This window comes from Lepisma saccharinum, chromosome 1 (assembly GCF_977018435.1).
Source record: "Lepisma saccharinum chromosome 1, izLepSacc3.1, whole genome shotgun sequence".
Taxonomy (NCBI): Eukaryota; Metazoa; Arthropoda; class Insecta; order Zygentoma; family Lepismatidae; genus Lepisma; species Lepisma saccharinum.
The window spans coordinates 192,761,453-192,779,323 of NC_139229.1; the positions used below are offsets into that span (position 1 = coordinate 192,761,453).

The 17,871-nt window shown below is 39.4% G+C and overlaps 1 protein-coding gene across 1 annotated transcript in view; it reads left to right on the top strand.

Annotated features, from left to right (window-relative positions):
• Positions 1-11,513: 11,513 nt before the first annotated feature.
• The window catches only part of Ankle2 (ankyrin repeat and LEM domain-containing protein 2), a 55,867-nt gene continuing 49,509 nt past the window's right edge, over positions 11,514-17,871 (top strand). The window contains exon 1 of the mRNA XM_083110406.1: positions 11,514-11,744. Within this exon, the coding sequence (XP_082966532.1) occupies positions 11,663-11,744 (82 nt within the window). The 5' untranslated portion in view covers positions 11,514-11,662. The remainder of the gene's footprint in view (positions 11,745-17,871) is intronic.

Consider the following 17,871-nt stretch of genomic DNA (forward strand, 5'->3'; position numbering starts at 1 on the left):
TGAACATCAAAGTTGGTCTAAATTTTTAACTGAAATCTGTTGGCTACTCAATAATTCGGTATCTGAAGCCACCGGCTATGCTCCTTCAGAATTATTCTTCAACAGACCCGTTCCTAACGAAGTCCTTGATCATTTCAACTGGCCTATCAACGAAGTAGACCCGCAAATCTCCAACTGGAATCAAAAGCTGTTTCTAGCCAAGTCCAAGGAGCACTCGAGAAATATCAAACGAAAATTTAAGACTAAAGGCCATGCGCTCGAGCTGCACGAAGACGACTTGGTTCTTGTTCGAAATCATAAGCTTAGTTCGAGGAAGAATAAAACAATTGCTAAGCTCTTCGAAGTGTATATTGGACCTTATTTAGCCACTGATCTTCGGAACAACACAGCAATGTTAGTTCACCCCAGGACCAGGCAACCTGTCGACCGAGTCAACTTCGACAACCTTCGCCTCTACAGGTGTTCATCGGAGCGAAGAAGAGAAGTGGTAGGGGAAGAAGATGACCTAGTGACTAATGTGTAGAAGAAACAGACTCTTATTACCGTCATACTATTGAATTTTAAATTAATGTTTCATGAAAATTTTTCATAAATTGTAAGATTTAAATTTCTTCAAAATTTTTGCCCGAGGAAGGGGCATATGTAACGACCCTGCTTGGTCGCCATTTAATTATTATTAGACCTTGCGTGGCCACTATATTCTTTTTAATCGGATGAAAGAGTTAAGCGGAATGTCCCTGCGAGGCGTACGCTTTTAGTTTAAATGTATTCTGTAAACGTTAACGGTTCCACCTCTATGTTTAATAGCTTCACTCATTATTAGACCCTGCGTGGTCGCTATATTCTTTTTAATGTTATCAATTATTGTCATTTACATTGTTCAACGTGTTGTTTAGAATAGCAGAGTCCTGCGAGGCTCATTATTAATTGTATTGTCTGAATGCACACAGTTTTAGTTTATATTGTCACGTGCATCTAGTGATTTTCCCACTAGTGATTTCTCAATGTCAAAACCTTGATATTCCTCAGTACGAAGTTTGCAATATGTAAAAAAATGAGTTAGCAACGCGTACTTGTAGTTAAAATTTTCACCACCCATGCGCCACCGCGACTATAAAACCCAGCGCAGCGAGGCCGGAGCTCAGTTGGCTCCCGGATGTCAACTGGCAAACATCTTGGGAAAAACCGGCCATCCAGCCAGAAGCCTAGCAGCTATCCCAGAAGGAAGGAAGGAGGAAGAAAGAAGAAGAAGAGCCTAGCAGCAACCTAACTACCCGGTCTAGGTGCCAGGTTCCACCTGCCTGGCTTGTCTAGGAGCACCTAGACCTCCTTCCTAACCTGCCGCCCTTGTACAGGAGACGCCGGTTGGCTTGCCGATTCCTAGCTAACGCCGGGGGTGTCGCGGCATCCTTTAATCCTTTACCCAGCGCCCGCTTGTCGGAGGTGCCGGCTGGCTACGGCCAGTTCCTAGCTGTGGTTGGGGGTACCGCGCACATACTACTTTCTCTTACAGGGGAGCCCGTGACGTCAGCAGAGAACAGCGCCCTAAATAAAATTAGGTCCCTATACTCCCCCTGGCGCCTCACTGCGAGGAATAAATTGAATGGTCCCTTTCCCCCTTTTGACTCCAGAAGTGGTGAATGCACGTGTATGGTAAATGTAAATGCACTTAAGTGATAAAGGTTAAAGACTAGTGTGCTAACAGACTTTCTTACGATAAGTTTATAATAAACATATATATATATATATATATATATATATATATATATATATATATATATAAAGCTGTTGTTCACGTTTTACCCAGCAAGCCCTGAGATATCTAGAATCTGTGTTCAACGACTGGTAAGAAGTTAGCATTTATGGGTAGACTTTTGCCGTCCTCCTAATTGAAGTGTTTAGAGTGTGGTAATTGTGTGTAGGTGGGACGTTGCAACGGTCTATACAGTACAGCCATGGGCGTATATATAACTCACATAAAGGTGGGGGGGTTCAGGACACTGCTGACCCGTAGCTTGTTAAGGAGCAGGGGGGGGGGGGGGCTGGACACAATAAAGTTGTACAACATAATTGTCATTTACATCACACATTGTGTGGAACTTTATTTGAAAACTGTGGACTGAACAGATAGGCACCCAAGCACTGACTTTATAGTAAGCAGGTAACTATACAATGGAAGAGAATCGCAACTGAAATTCAGCACTGCTAGCAGACGGCAAATACCGTCTGTATCTCGTTAACTCTTGTATTATGGAGAGGGAGTGGTTCAATGTAGAGTTAGATTGTTTTGTAAAATGAGCATTTTAAAATTACGTCCACACATTTAAATATAAAATATATTAATATATAAATATAAATATATTAACCATTTCTTCTTTCCCACCCGATTCCAGGACATTTGTGCATTTCGAAGAAACTTTTTGGAATACCGGGACAGATGATACCATTCCAGGATTATCCCTGAGAAGCCGGGATTTTTAGGGTTCCTAGGTATGTGATGGCTATCAAAATCCACTCTAACACCACATGAAAGGTCACACATTTATTAAATTAAGTCTATCTACGAACTTCTAACTTTTCTACATAAAAAGAGCAGAAAATTCTTTTCAAAAAGCTAGTCCCAGCTTATCTTTAAAAAAGAATTACAATGTTAGAATTAGTATTTTCCTCCTTGCTACAAAATTGAAAATAACATCATCAGTGTTATTTTAATATTTGTATGTATGTACACTTAACAGAGCAGGGTCCATTAGTCGAGGATCTCCCGTTGAATTGCAAGGACATTATTTCAACCTCCTTAACACATCTTCTCGACTGTTGAAGATTAAACTGGCAGTTTAGCCAAGATCACCAACAATTTGTGCATATTTTAGTACAATGGCTTGTCACAAATTTATACTTGCTACAATGCAGACCCTGGACATGTCATTTCAATTTCTGTTTCCCACATTTTTCATTCAGATTTGAAAATGTAAAAATATCAACCAGGCCATCCAACATTTTGACACACTGTTCCAATGAATGAGGAATATGCATTTCATATTGGAATAAGTTGTTGCAATTTTTCAACGTGTTGACTGTGTTCAGAGAAACTTGTGTTCATTTCTACTACAAAATGGTCCAAAAATGGACAACAGTAAAGTTTCTACTATTAGTATATACGATTTCACAAGTCACCCTACTGAATATTGATACTTTTCTGTCCATCTTGTGTCAAACAACTTCAGAACTTCTCCAGCTATCTTGCACTGCATTTTTACAACCAAATTACATTGAGAAGATTGATTGATATATTTGCATTATTTTACTTCGCTTTTTGTGCCACTTTTGGTTAATTTCCGAAGATCAGGATGAGTGATGACATGATGAAATTGATCAATGGACACCCACAAACGCCAATGCCCATTCCGGGTTTCGAACCTGGGACCCAGGATTTGCTAACCACGGGGGGCTGCTCCTTTGAGAAAACTCGATGGGAAAAAAATTATAACTGATTTGACAGTCTCAATATCGCAGAAATTCCACAGAAATGGTCAATAGCCAGGGTTAAAATATGTGTGCTGAACAATGTACAGCGGTGGCTCAGTCGGTAACGCGTCTGACTACCATGCTAAAGGTCCCGGGTTCGATCCCCGGCCGGTTCAAATCCGGGAACTTTTCTAACGTTGGAAGCGGCCCCGGCGCCCACCCAGCATCGAATAACATGGGTACCTGGGGGAAACCCTGGGGGGTAAAGGCGGTCAGGGGCGTGGTGCTGATCACATCACCCCCACTCACGACCGGATCAAGAAAGTGTGGGGCGTTACCCCCACACCCCCTATACGCCTTCAAGGCATGGTGCTAGGCACAGGGGAACACTTTACCTTTTTACAATGTACAAAAATTGCTTTTGGACACTTCTCTGAAATTATCTATCTATCTCAATCCCTTAATTCTACCACCCATTACATCAGCACCATCATATTCTTCACCAACTATTTTTTTTTCCTAAATCCACACCCATTCAACCCAGAGAGAGTCGATGTACTAATAGCTGAAGCTAACCCAGATGCAGTTACAATCTCCAATAGGGACAAGTTCCCCATTCCAATCTAGAGTTTGAAAAATGGTTTATCGACTTTTGAGATTATCAAACAGTTGGGAAATTTCAAATTATCAAAAAATTAGAACCTGAGGAATACTTAAATCTTGAATGGTAACAACCCATCTCGGGAACTTCTAATGAAATTATAATGTTCGCGCTATAAGTTCACAAGCAGCTGCTTCGGGCAGAAATTACATGTGGCATTATAAAATTTGTGAAATGTCAAGAGTTTTCTGAGTATTTTCCAGACAAATTCCTAAACTATCAGGAAATTGCAGACATTTAATTTGCAGTCCCATTTGGTGTGTGGAATTTATTTCTTTCCCATCCATATCCCGTTCTATACACTTGTAATTTATGAGAACAAAATAAGTCTGAAGAAATTTTTACCAACAAGTCTCTGCGTATAGCGGACAGAACAGGTAATCTGGTAATTTTACTGAACCAAAGGGGGGTTTGGACCCATTGAAGCCCCCTCCTTAACACGTTCGCTGCTGGTGACGCACATGTGTGTCATTTGGGGCTGCAGCTGTGTGCCTTTGACGCACATGTGCGTCATTCGCATATCCTTCTTCGAGTGCTTGCCCAACAGTGGCACTGCGAAGAAGGCTTTTAATTCTTTCATGGCACATTGCTGAAGGATTGTTTGAAATAACCTTTAGCTTGGTTTCTTTTTTGCATCTCTCTTTTTGCATTGTTGAATGGAATACAACATAATTCGTTTTTGTTATTTTCTTACTCGTGTGTTGGTACATTGTTTGGCGGTAAAGAAGTTGTTTTCTTTTTCATTTTTGATTGTTAAAATGCAGCACCACAATTGTTATTGTTTACACCAATAGCTTTGGTCTGACACGATTGGCTAGAGAAGAAAAGTGAGCTACAATTTCCTTGCGTTTTATTCATCTGAGAGGAAATGGAGGACTCGGAAGGAATAAATGCTGGCCCTTCTCGCCCTAAAAGGCCAAGAAGAGAAAAAACATATACGAATCAAGATGATATTCTGGCGTCATTAGAAGAACTTCAACTAAGTGAACTAAGTGACAGCTGCAGTGAGTGGGAAGTAGAAAGTGAAAGTGGTAATAGTGATAATAGTGAGAGTGAAAGTGAGGATGTGATCATTGGCGATTTGCTTCATCACAACGCTGTAGCAGTTTCTAAGACAGGACATCCACAGTGGACAGATGGTCCTCCCAACATGAAAACATTACCATTTACTGGAAACCCTGGACTACAAATAAATTTACATTCAATGAAGCCTATTTATTTCTTTTATATATTTGCTAATGACGACTTCTTCACTTTATTGGTAAAAGAAACAAATTCTTATGCAGAAACCATTGTATTGCGGGGTACAAAGTCACGCATCTTGGATTGGAAACCGGTGACTAATTCTGAAATGAAGATTTTTCTAAGTCTTCTGCTGCACATGGGAAATGTTAAAATGACACGACTACAAGATTACTGGAAGACTGACCCCCCCGTTTGAAATGACTTTCTATAGGTTCCATATGAGTAGAAATCGTTTCCTTCTTATCTTGAGGTGCTTTCATCTGGCTCACAATCAGACTGCAGACACTACTGACCGTCTATACAAAGTCAGACCTCTTATTGATTTCCTCAACCATGTCATGGACAATATATATTACCCAGAAAAGGAATTGGCACTGGATGAATCAATGATGTTGTGGAGAGGCCGCCTTGTTTTCCGCAAGTACATCAAAGGAAAAATACATAAATATGGGATAAAAATTTATATGCTGACGGATTCAAAAGGAATTGTCCTAAAAGTGCTGGTCTACACTGGGATGGCTGATGCTACAGGTGGGAAAGGTCATGCAGGAAAAGTTGTTCTGAACTTGATGGAAGGAAAATTAAATGTAGGTCACTCTCTCTATATGGACAACTTTTACAATAGTTATGATCTGGCAAAAAAGCTTCTCGATGAAGGTACATACTGCACTGGAACAATTCGATCAAGTTCCACAAAAAATCCCAAAAATGTGGTTCAGCTGTCTCTAAAAAAAAATGAGCATAAATGCCAATATTCAGATGGTGTAGCAATTGGGAAGTGGAGAGACAAAAGAGATGTAATGTACATTTCCACAGAATTTATGGAAGAAATGGTTGAAGTGCCGAAGGGAAAAGGAGGAACTATAAGTAAACCTAAAGCTATTGTATCCTACAATCAATACATGCATGGCATTGATTTTCAAGATCAAATGTTGTCGTACTATCCCTGCGAAAGGAAAACAATAAGATGGTACAAAAAAGTAGCTATTCACATGATCCAAATTATGGTTCACAATTCTCACATGTTGTACAACAAGTACTCAGGTGACAAAAAGAGCCTCTATGATTTTCGGCTGGACATTATTAGGCAACTGCTACCTGTAAATGATGCAAATGATGAGCCAACAAACAGGAAGAAGAAGAAGGAGAATGTCCATCTTCCATCAAAACTGCCAACTAATGAAAAGGGAAAGTGCCTGAGGAAAAGATGCAAAGTTTGCTATGAGAAGGGAACGAGAAAAGACACTGATTTTTGTTGCTTAGAATGTCCAGGAAAACCAGATCTCTGCATCGAACCTTGTTTCGCTCTGCACCATAAGTGAAATGAAAGTATGTGACCTTTTGAAATGTATTAGTGATACGTTACAAGTAACGTAATGTAACAAGTACAAATGTGATGTTTATTTTATTACCGATTTTGTAACATTATATCTATAAAGTAAAGAATCAATATAGCCATTTTTGTATTTTGCTCCATTATACAATAATACAATATGTATAAATATTTGTAACATGTATGTATAATAATAATAATGTTATTAAATTGAAATATAATAATTTTTCTTGTTATGAGGAACATGATTATTGTGAAAATAATGAGAAGAATGCAAAATAAAAATAACCTATATGAATAAAACATGACGCACTTGTGCATCATGCGGCACAGAGCAACACAAACTCATACTATATGCCGAGGACGCACATGTGCGTCATTGTAAAATTTACATGAAAATTGTAAATTTACAATGTATTTTATGAAAATCCATACAACTTATGCTTAATATGAGCAAAATTGCATAACAGCACAAACCGGCTCCTGACAAAGGTATGCAATTTTTTAGGTGGCAGCAAAAGTGTTAAATATACCCATGAGTACAGCGAGCGGTTGGAGTCCGAAAGGTCCATAAAGCAGGCATGAAGTGCAGTCTTGTCAAAAGTTTTTTGGATTGTTCATTGTCATCGCAGACCGCCGGACATGGCACTCAAAAAAAGGACTGTTGTGCGAAAATCAGTATGTCTGGTCACCCTATCATAGAGTACAGTACAGTCCGTCTTGCACCTTGCATGATCATGGATGGGAAATTTGATTAGAAGAGTATGAGTACAATATGCGCGTCTGTGAACATGTGCGTATATGTTTGTTTGTTTGTGTGTGTGTGAGATAAAGAGAGAGAGAGAGAGAGAGAGAGAGAGAAGTCAGGTAACACAAGCAGGGGGAAAATGGTATATAAAGACAACTTTGAAGATGTACGATCATAAAGTAGTACACCAGGGGGTGCTCGTTCGGCGGCGCAGATCGTATGCGCAGTTGTCCGTGGATACATGACGTCATCATCGAGAAGCTCGGCGCGGAAAAGGCTGGTTCCTTATGCAAATATTGAGATATTTGACAACGAATATCTTCTAAAATATATTAGCAAGGGAAAAGTTACAACTTTTACTGTTAAGATTCATCCTTTCTAATCAATTTATCAAAAAGGTGATTCAAATGTGTAAAATGGTTTTCAAGAAATCGTGTTACGAAGGAACCCCTGTTTTGTTCTCTCCAGGCTTCGAATGTAAGGGAGTTTTAACTTAAGCGCGTTGGATTTCTTTTTGCTCTATGTTTTTAAATAAGATTATTTTGTTCTTGTCAACTGAAATCATGCTTAAATGCCATGGAAAGCTGTGAAAACTATTATCAGAAAACTAACGGAATAAATCTAAAATATCACAGCTTGATTGATATAAAAAATGCGGGATTGCCCATTTTTGTGAAAAAGGCATTATGCGATCTAAAAGCAGAACTTTTTAATATTGTATGTAAATGTAAGGGTGTAATAAATGTGACTGCTTCCCAGGCACGTATCCAAGGGGGGGCTTAGGGTGCTCGAGCCCCCCGAAAGTTTTCAGTTTACACTAGATAAAATGAGATTTTTTGTTTCTTGTGGTGTCAAATAAAATAATGAGACGTTAATTTAAGGAGAGAAATAATTATCAAGGCAAGACGGAGAATATTCTATAACCCTGTTATTGGTAACAGCTCGTATCCAAGGTGGGAATCAGGGGGCTCAAGCCCCCCCTTCAGAAAATGTTCAGTTTACGCTAGATAAAATTAGGTTTTTGGCTTCTTGGATAATATGGTGAAAATTTGAGAGAGATAATTATCTAGGCAAGACGGAGAATGTTCTATAAGCCTGTTATTGTTAATAGCGCGTATCCAAGGTAGGGATCAGGTGGCTCGAGGCCCTAGCCGCTCCCCAAGGAAATTTTTCAGTTTACACTGATAAAATTAGGTTTTTGGCTTCTTGAATAAAGTGACGATAATTTAAGGAAAGAAATAATTATCGAGACAAGACGGAGAATGTTCTATAACCCTATTATTGTTAATGGCACTTATCCAAGGTGGGGATCAGGGGTTCGAGCCCTCCCCTCCTTTAGGAAATTGTTTTGTGTACACTAGATAGGAAAGGAATTCCTGGATACGTGCCTGCTGCTTCCCGTAAAATATCACTGCACTCTCCATTTTTCTCTTCTGTCTTTTCTTTGGCGCCGTCAATAGTTTCAACACGTTGTGTGTTATATATATATATATATATATATTTGTCACGTATTTGTTTTAATTAGTATTCTGCTCGTTCCGCCACCTGAACGCAGCAGCTAGGGCTCAAAGGGCAGTGCAGTTACACCGGAAGAAGGCTCGGAAATGGCAGGCTTCAGAAGTTAACTCATCCAAATTAAATTAAACAGGTATGTGTTCTCTCTAAATTTAAATCATAGTTCACAAATAATTTGATTAAAAGTTTTAAAAGTATCTGTTTTATTTAATAGCGTATTAATTGGTGCATTCTTCTCCAGCATAGCTATAGGCAGTGACCACACTACAGGGGTGGGGGGGCAGGAACGCCCCCTATTCTCGTTCGACAATTTCTCTCTCTCTCTCTCTTATCTGCCCCCAGTAAAACGACAAAAATAAATAAATGAATGAATGCTCTTTTAGCCAAAATATGCAATTTTGTGTCGTATGTAACGGAATAATAAACATGATTGCCCCGAGAAAATATGATTTACCCCTCCATCTTTACTATTGCGCCGTTACTAGATGCAACATATTTTGATTTCTATTGTTCCCACATATTTATTTTAATTTTAGTATTGTGAATCACATTCCACTGTGTTACCTCACGCAGCCAGCCCCCCCCCGCCACACACACACGTACTCACGTACACACGTATTCTTGAGCCATTTTTAAAAAAATCATTTCGCCCCATCTTCTGGACGATGTTTTCCCACTTGAAGCCCTTTGCAGATCTAGATCCGGGGCTATAGCCTTCCCAAGCCACCGTCCCCTCCAAATACTCTCTTGGCCCCATGAAAGAAAGAAAAATATATGTATTTATACGAAATATTAATTTGACTTGGAAGTTTCTTTTTTCGAACAGGAATAACTTTTAAATTTTAATAGCTTATAAATTTACACTAGCAATTTTTAGTAAAGGTTTTGCGTAACCCTAAAAGTACATTTAGAGACTGCAAGGTCAACTCCCGATATTTCAGATATATTAATAATTTTCATCACAACGTCTAGTAATAATTATTTGTTACTTCAATAATCTCCTCGCAAATGTTTCTCGCATATTAAAACATAGATGCCATATGATTGCCATTTTCTGTTTATTTCCTGGTAATACTGACCTCCGTGGCGAAGTGGTTAGCACAACGCTTTACGATGCCAAGGGCCCCCAGGTTCGAATCCCCGCCCGGGCATGGGTCTACTTTCCTTTCACCAATTTCATCATATCATCACGCATCCTCATCTTTGCGATTAGCCATATGTAACAGATAAGCGAAGTAAAATAAACTAAGTCTATTAATCAATTAGCATGCCACGTTTTTGTTAAAATTATATTACGATTTGTAAAATGACGAAATTCTAAAGGAGAACACGCAACTTACTTTGTAGCGCATCAGTCAGAAAGTTTCAGGAATATGGATTTTCGAAATACATTTTTTCACATGTACTTTGCCCCCTTTTAAAAGTAGCGCGTTTTCAATTATATTACTAATCATTAAAAGGATGCCTCAATACCATCTTGGAGGATGACAATTAATATTTTCCCCCTCCTAAAAGTAATAATATACTTTCGCTCGCTGAATCTCCAAATAACCAATAACTGACGACATCTATTGCATTGTACAATGTCTAACGATGAATAAATATATTGTATTGTATTGTATTGTATTGAGCCGTCTGCTTCAGCCGAGCTCACTCCCTCTCTGGTGACGTCACGCGTTCGTGCAAGATCGGCAATCTTCGGATGGCTTTACCTAATCTCTATCTACCTTGGTAGTACACTACAATCAGGCATGTAGGCAGAATTTTATTTCGGCGGGGGAGGCTCATCCCTTATCAGGAGCTGCCATCTAAAGGGGAAAAAGTTAGGGGGTAGAATCTCTGAAGATGACATATTTCTCAGTATATTAAAACTTATTATACAATATGTTCGATCCTGCTAAGGAAGTAAAATTCATTACCACTATACCTATTAAAATTACATATTTGTAGGATTTTGCACCTTGCACTTTTTTTTTGCCTGACTACAATACAGGAAAAGAGACATTGAAGGAAGAAAAATAGAGAAAGAAATACGCAGAAATAATAAGTTGAGAAAGAGGAGTGAATAGACGCTTTGAAACACACACAGCTCATGTAATTTTTATACCTGATATGGCTCGTCCTGCCCACCTTATCAAAATTTTCTGTCACCGCACCTGGCTCACTGGTCAACCGGGTAGGGTGGGCGTTCGTTACTGGTGATATTCATTGCTGAACAAATGCACAAGAAAATACGTATAATTACCACCGTAAAAATTAGAATTAAACAAAATTGCTTTTTTTATTTTTATTTATTTGGCGACTGCCCACCTTTGCCCATACTTGGGGCCACCACTTTAACGTACATGGGAAAAAGAGAACGTTTTATGCAGTATGCACAATTTCAACTGCACGCGCCCTCCAACAACAACAACAAAAAGAAAGAAAGAGTACGTAAAATAAACTAGAATGAAAATCCACAAATTCGGATTTGACAAACACGATGTATCTTTACAAATTCAATACTTTGACGTTCGTTTGCTTTTCTGTTTGGCCTACAAAAAAATACAAGAACAGCAACAAGGATGTGTGTATGTTAACTATTGTAAAATGCCAAGTGCATGAATTTTATTTCGCGTGTACGTAATTTTTGTGTTTTTATAAGTGGAAATGTGTGCGTAAGTCAGGAATTAGGAAATAAAGACACAGTACAATGGAAGAAACACAAGAAGTAGAATTGGATGTTTATTATGGTGTTTCAATTCCAGTTGATTGTCAAGTCGTAGAAGAAGAAGGTAAGAAGATGTATTCATTCGTTTTTGTTTTTTTTGTTAAGTCTGCTTCCGTACATATCTAGATGTTAATGCATGAAGCAATATCCGAATAAAGATATAGGTATGTTGCAAGGGAACGTACTCTTAACTCGGTTTAGTGGGAATAAACTACTCTTTTTCGTTGGGTGTGATCGAACCGAGAGCTATAGTTACTGTAGTCAAACTCCTAACCGATAGTTGTTGGAATCTTTCGCTGTTGATGAACATTGTCTGCATGAACAAGAAGAAGTTTGGGTAAAAGTTGACTAGGTAAGAGTCTAGTTTACGTCCTATTCCTAACGAATACGTGTCATATATCGTTGGAAAGGTTATTTTATATGGAATTCAACAAAGTAAATCCCAAGGCGAGGAAAAATTTCCTGGAGGAGAAAATCGAGAAAAACCGATGTTGTCCGGATATGCGTGATTGAACGTACTGAGGACATTTTTCGATGATGAAGCACATATTTAGGGGTGAAATGAGTGCTAATGGAACCTAACCTAACAGGCCTAAACTAACCTTGTAGGCACCACAGAGGGTGTAAAAAGAAAAACTTACTTACCCTACGGATGCCGGAGCGCTGGCTGTCTGCTAGCACGGTTTTGTAAACGGGCAAGAAGGAGTGCGCATGAAGGACGTAAAAGTGCAAGAAGGACGTAAACTAGACTAGCCATTTACTATCCGTCGGACACCTATACTTCTGAGTTTTCGTTAATTTTTGACATTCGTACTTACCTATCTGCTTCGCGGAACATTCCGTGAATGGTTTTTGGGGCTATTCATCCCGGAATCGGTGCGAAATTTAAACAAAAAAAAATATTTTCGTTTGAAATTTTTGACTCAAATTTCCCACCGATTCCGGGCTCCGCCCCTGGGGTAAATGACCTACCGCCCCCAACCGCTAACGCGGCCTCGCCTCCGCTCGGCTCTGGCTCCCCATCTTTTTCTATAGACTCCCTGTTAAAGGCATGTTAGAAATTGGCCGGAGTCACCTGCCCCCAAATGAGCCCCAAACTTTTGAATTTGAAGAAATCCGTTTCCAGGATACAGAAAACTTACCTGAATTTCACACAAAACACCTTCCCGATGTTAGACAATATTACAGGAACTTATTACGGTAGGTAGTTTCTTCTGTAGAAATGAAGAAATCTGTCCGATGGATAGTAAACAAGTACCGAAGTTTGTTTTGTTTCATATTCATTTAGCCTAATTGGGATTGGACGTACAGTTTAAAGTGGATGTGAACAACTGTGCGAATTTCCTCCAACAGGGATGGAACTCGGGACCCTTTAATTTCAAGGGGACAGCGTTACGTGTACAGCAAGGTAATAAGGTGAAATTCTAAAGCTACCAAACTTAATGGCTGTAACCTGTAATCATACCAGTTCATTCTATGATAGTCAAACCAGGACATCCAGGTCATAGGATTGGGTTTATATGAAATTTGGCATGATGGTTTAGCCATATCTGGAAGGTTTAGTAACAAAATATTAGGCCCAAGTTCCCTTTGTTCAATTGCAATTTCGTAATGCTACGCATGCATGGGCTGCATTCGGAGGACTGAGCAGATGCGGAGCAGCTCACTTGTGAGTGATTGCTGGGGAACTGGAATTTCTTTGAATGCTTCAGCTCAGTGATCACATTCCATCGTCGATTTTCATCTGCTGCCAACAAATGAGCAACATTGCCATCACACTGGACAGCAAACTTGGCTGTGCTGTAGTCAAAAGTTTGCAAGGATAACCATATTTTTAAGACCTTTTACTGTTTTTTTGACAGGTCTTACAGATGTTTTAAGCCCACTTTATGCACAGATATGCTAATTGGTACTGGACCTACAGTTTAAAGTGGGATTCGCCTCCACCGCATAATGGGACCAGTGCTTAAAGTGAGCCAGAAGCACCGAAACTCCGTTCCTGCCACAACATTGGAAGTCCATTTTATTTATATCATTTTTTGGTACATTAATTCTTACAAACAAGAGAGAAGAGGAAAAAGGGAAAGTTCTTGTACTAAATTTGTCTCCCGTCGACGAGTGGTCAGTAGGTGCCAGTCATTTTACGGTGACAAGATTGGTTTCGTTTATCGCATCTTGTTTTTGGTAGATGTTCATCGCAAACCTTCGGAAGATCAATGGATTTCCCAAGCAGAAGATATGCTTCTATGAGGAGAATTAATTTGTATTGCTGTCAGTTGTGTGCTACGAAATGTCTCTTTTTCTGTAGTTGGTTCATCTGTGGCTTTATAATTTTTCCCCTTGTGTAATATTCCAGAGTCCGATACTTTTCTTTCGTTTGTTAAATTTGTAGATCAAAATAGAAAGGAACATTGTGCGACAATTCATTTTTATTACGAAGGAACACAATGGACTGGTATTGTGAACGAAACTGAAGAAGAAGGGACTGACAGACATGATAGATCTTGTGTTTATATATTTACTTGGATATAATAAAAATAATAACAACAATTGGTCGATTTGATTTATAAAGCGAAGTAAAATGAATGAAATCAAACTTGTTATTTTAATATTCATTTATTATAATAATTTTTAGTAGTTGTCATGTGTATTCTGTTGTGGTTGGCTTTAGTGTTATTAGATGAAACAACTTTAAGCACTGGCCGTACTCAGGGAAGGGGTCATGCCCACCCTCGCTGGACCCTGTGCCTGAGTGGTTAGCACATCGTGCTGCGATGCCATGGGTCCCGGGTTCGAATCCCGCTCGGGAATGGTTGTTTGTGATTGTCCATTCATCAGTTTCATAATTTCATCACTCATCCCCATCTTCGCAAATTAGCCAAGAGGCACAAAACGTAAAATAAAATAAATCAAATCATGCCCATCCTCGAACTATGAAATATTTAAATGTTTACCTATAAAAGTCCTATTCTGTGGCCGTGCGGTCTAAGGCGCTGTGCTTTGGACTCCAACTGCGGGATGGCATGGGTTCAGTTTCTGGGTTTTCGGCCTGTATATAGGACCAGTGCCAACCCACCATCATAAGGAAATTGTGGAGCTATGAGTGAGTAGCATAACCCGTGATCTGAACTCTCCTATAACGTCTCAGGGTTCGACGTGCCCCTCTTCGATGTCACCCCATTACCAGTTTAACATCTCCACACCTCTAGGTAGGACTGTGGGAGGGACACTGGCATCGGGAGATAGGCCAAGTGGTGTCAAGCCACGGGTTATTACTATTATAACCTTAAAAAAAATAACATTGAAAAATCATGTAACACATGCCTAAAGAATTATAATATTTCAGACTAAAGCTATTATTTTTCGTCGTTAAAACCGTAAATGTAAAACATGGTCATGTATATATTGGAGGATGGAAAATAGAGGGCCAGGCTAGAAAGTTGGGAGGGGGTGGCAAAAATCAACCTTGCCCGAGTAAAATAAATATGCTGAGCCACCCCTTATAATCATTGCTATCACATACAATTTAATTTACAACCACATATTTTTTTTAAACAGAATTATCGTGGTTGTTCAGTGGTCCTGGTATAAGAACACATAGCTGGCCTCCGTATCTGAGTGGTTAGTACAGCATGCTATGACGAAAATGGGTTCTGGGTTCGATTCCCAGTTTGGGTATAGGTGTTCTGTGTGTTCCTTCACATCAATTTCATATCATCGCTCAACCTCATTGTCGTGATTAGACAAACTTGGAAGAAAAGAAAAGCAAAATAAATAACCCAATTCAATGAACCTCACAGGAATTCTTATCTTTTCTTTGTTAAACATTTTCGGATCTATCCCCTCCATCTTTTTATAATCCTGGGTACAAGCCTTATAGCAACATAAACAAAATAAAGATAAAATATGAACGTAAGACTAATATAAGTGTGAAATCTTATTGATCATTTTTATTAAGCAAGAATTAATTAAAATCTAACAATTAATAAAAACATTTAAACTATAGCCTCTCTCTTGGTATATACCTAATATACACACATACATACATCTCTTCTTCTGTTGCACTACAGCCCTTGGTGGGGAATCCCATGGAATAATAGTTGATTGACGCGTCAACAACAGCATTTTGTAGTCAACTGAACATGGTGCAGTTCGTGCCAGATAAAGTGTTTTTGCGGGGTGTTCTGCTTCATTACTTTAACATGCAGAAAAGTGCTACCGAAAGTCATCGTATTTTGGTGGAAGTGTATGGTGACCATGCGCTAGCTGAGCGAACGTGTCAGAAGTGGTTTGCACGGTTTAGAAATGGTGATTTCGGCCTGGAAGACCAAGAGCGACCTGGACAGCCAAAAAAATTTGAAGACGAAGAATTGAGAGCATTGCTCGATCAGGATTCGTGTCAAACGCAGGAAGAACTTGCAGAAGCATTAGGCGTTGATCAAACAACAGTTTCCAAACGCCTCAAAGCCATGGGAATGATTCAAAAGATGTCACATTGGGTTCCACATGAATTGAAAGACAGAGACGTTGAAAGACGAAAAACCATTTGCGAATGCTGCTTCAAAGACAGAAAAGAAAGGGGTTTTTGCATCGCATTGTTACTGGCAATGAGAAGTGGATCCATTACGAGAACCCGAAACGAAAAAAGGCGTGGGTGAAGCCAGGTGAACCAGGTCCATCACAACTGAAACGAGATATTCACTGTGCAAAGGTTATGCTGTGGATATGGTGGGATATGAAAGGTGTGGTGTACTATGAGCTGCTGCAACCGGGTCAAACTATTAATGGAGAACGTTATCGACGACAATTAATGCGTTTGAAGCAAGCTCTGGCCAGGAAACGACCAGAATGGGAGAACAGACATGATAAACTTATTTTTCAACATGATAACGCTCACCCACATGTCGCAAAACCGGTCAAAACCTATTTAGAAAATGTCGGATGGGAAGTTTTACCCCACCCCCCGTATTCACCAGACGTTGCTCCTTCGGACTACTACTTGTTCGATTGCATGAATAACGATTTGATTGGACAGTGGTTCACTTCTTCAGAAGATATCGAAAAATGGGTCTCTGACTGGATCGCTTCAAAGGATGAGGACTTCTTTCGCCACGGAATCCGTAACTTGCCTGACAGATGGGCGAAAGTGGTGGCTCGCGATGGACAATATTTTTCTTAAGGTATTTATGTATTTTGTGTTTGAACTACAGCTTCAATGTGTGCGTAACAACCGCACAAATTAATTCCTAGAACAAATATTTTATTTTAAACTTACTGCGTATGACAAAATTCCGTAATCCTTCCCTAGCTTGTGAATTCTAATAATTTTCCAAATTCACTATTTTGCAGTTTGAATTCAAATCATAGAGAATAGAGAAATTAAGTCAATTTCATAGAAGACAATATTGGTACTTAACAAAACCATACGTGGATCTGTGTGAGTTTATTATTTCTGTTTGCGGGCCTCCCCCATGGTGCAGTGGTAGCGTCATTGCCTTGTAATCAAGGGGTCCCAGGTTCGATACCCAGTGGAGGCACAAGTGGTTCAAACCAAACCAATTATTTCTGTTTGCAAAAACATCGATTTAGTTTAGTTTGTAATGTCAGGGAAAAATGTAAATTTTGTCCTTGAAAACCTGGAAAAGTCAGGGAATTTCATTTCTGCTTGTTTGTATCCACCCTGAGCAACACACATTTTGCCTGGTGTCCGGATATTTTTGATCACATAGAGTATCTCTTTAGCTGCTTTGAACTGATATGCAACCTATATCCAAACACCATAAGTTTGGTGCAGTCAATTTTGGTGAAGTCCGGAGGGCTCATTTAGCCAAATTCACTATCCTCACCTCCTCGTTGGGGCCCCCTGGGGTCTTTCAAGATGCGAAAGAGAGAGTGGTGTGCGGAAAGCAACAGGAAGCTACCGCATATATCTTTTCCCTAAAAAAACTGCAATCATGATGAGTCGTTCCAAGGCAAAATATTCTGGACGTAAACTACCCCCCCCCCCATTCGGATGTCTGGGAAGGACACATTATGACAAAGGACACTGATGGGGAAAAGAGAAGCAAACAGAAGATAAGATTAAGGTTTGGAACATGGAATGTCAGAACCCTGTTACAGTCTGGAAAGCTAGAAAACTTAAAAGCAGAAATGAGAAGAAACAAAGTAGATGTTATGGGAATATCAGAAGT